The sequence below is a fragment of the Procambarus clarkii genome, chromosome 11, assembly GCF_040958095.1.
Source record: "Procambarus clarkii isolate CNS0578487 chromosome 11, FALCON_Pclarkii_2.0, whole genome shotgun sequence".
Taxonomy (NCBI): Eukaryota; Metazoa; Arthropoda; class Malacostraca; order Decapoda; family Cambaridae; genus Procambarus; species Procambarus clarkii.
Window position 1 is genome coordinate 52,683,012 of NC_091160.1, and position 1,046 is coordinate 52,684,057.

Consider the following 1,046-nt stretch of genomic DNA (forward strand, 5'->3'; position numbering starts at 1 on the left):
TGAGGACGGGTTGTTGTTGATGAAGACGGGTTGTTTTTGATGAAGACGGGTTGTTGTTGATGAGGAGGGGTTGTTGTTGATGAGGACGGGTTGTTGTTGATGAGGACGGGTTGTTGTTGTTGACGACAGGTTGTTGTTGATGAAGACGGGTTGTTGTTGATGAGGATGGGTTGTTGTTGATGAGGACGGGTCGTTGTTGATGATGACGGGCTCATGTTGATGAAAACGGGTTGTTGTTGATGAGAACGGCCTCATGTTGATGAGGACGGGTTGTTGTTGATGAGGACGGGCTCATGTTGATTAGTATGGGTTGTAGTTGATGAGGACGGGTTGTTGTTGATGAGGACGGGCTCATGTGGATTAGTACGGGTTGTAGTTGATGAGGACGGGTTGTTGTTGATGATGACGGGTTGTTGTTGATAAAGACGGGTTGTTCTTGATGAGAACGGGTTGTTGTTGATGAAGACGGGTTGTTGTTGATGAGGACGGGTTGTTGTTGATGAGGACAGGTTGTTGTTGATGAAGACGGGTTGTTGTTGATGATGACGGGTTGTTGTTGATACGGATGGATTGTTGTTGATGATGACGGGTTGTTGTTGGTGAGTACGGGCTCCTGTTGATGAGGACGGGTTGTTGTTGATGAAGACGGGTTCTTGTTGCTGAAGACGGGTTGTTGTTGACGACAACGGGTTGTTGTTGATGATGACGGGTTGTTGTTGTTGAGGACGGGTTGTAGTTGATGAGGACGGGCTCATGTTGATGAGGACGGGATGTTGTTGATGAAGTCGGGTTGTTGTTGATGAGCACGGGTTGTTGTTGATGAAGACGGGTTGTTGTTGATGAGGACGGGGTGTTGTTGAAGAGGACTGGTTGTTGTTGATGAGGACGGGTTGTTGTTAATGAGGACGGGTTGTTGTTGATGAGGACGGGTTGTTGTTGATGAAGACGGGTTGTTTTTGATGAAGACGGGTTGTTGTTGATGAGGACGGGTTGTTGTTGATGAAGACGGGCTCATGTTGATGAGGACGGGTTGTTGTTGATGAGAA

General features: G+C 47.5%; 1 protein-coding gene across 1 annotated transcript; it reads right to left on the reverse strand.

Moving 5' to 3' along the window:
• Positions 1-251: 251 nt before the first annotated feature.
• On the reverse strand, positions 252-755 carry LOC138363759 (probable serine/threonine-protein kinase mkcB). Its single transcript, XM_069323151.1, has one exon. The coding sequence runs from the start codon at positions 753-755 to the stop codon at positions 252-254; it is 504 nt and encodes a 167-aa protein (XP_069179252.1).
• Between the last annotated feature and the right edge of the window lie 291 nt (positions 756-1,046).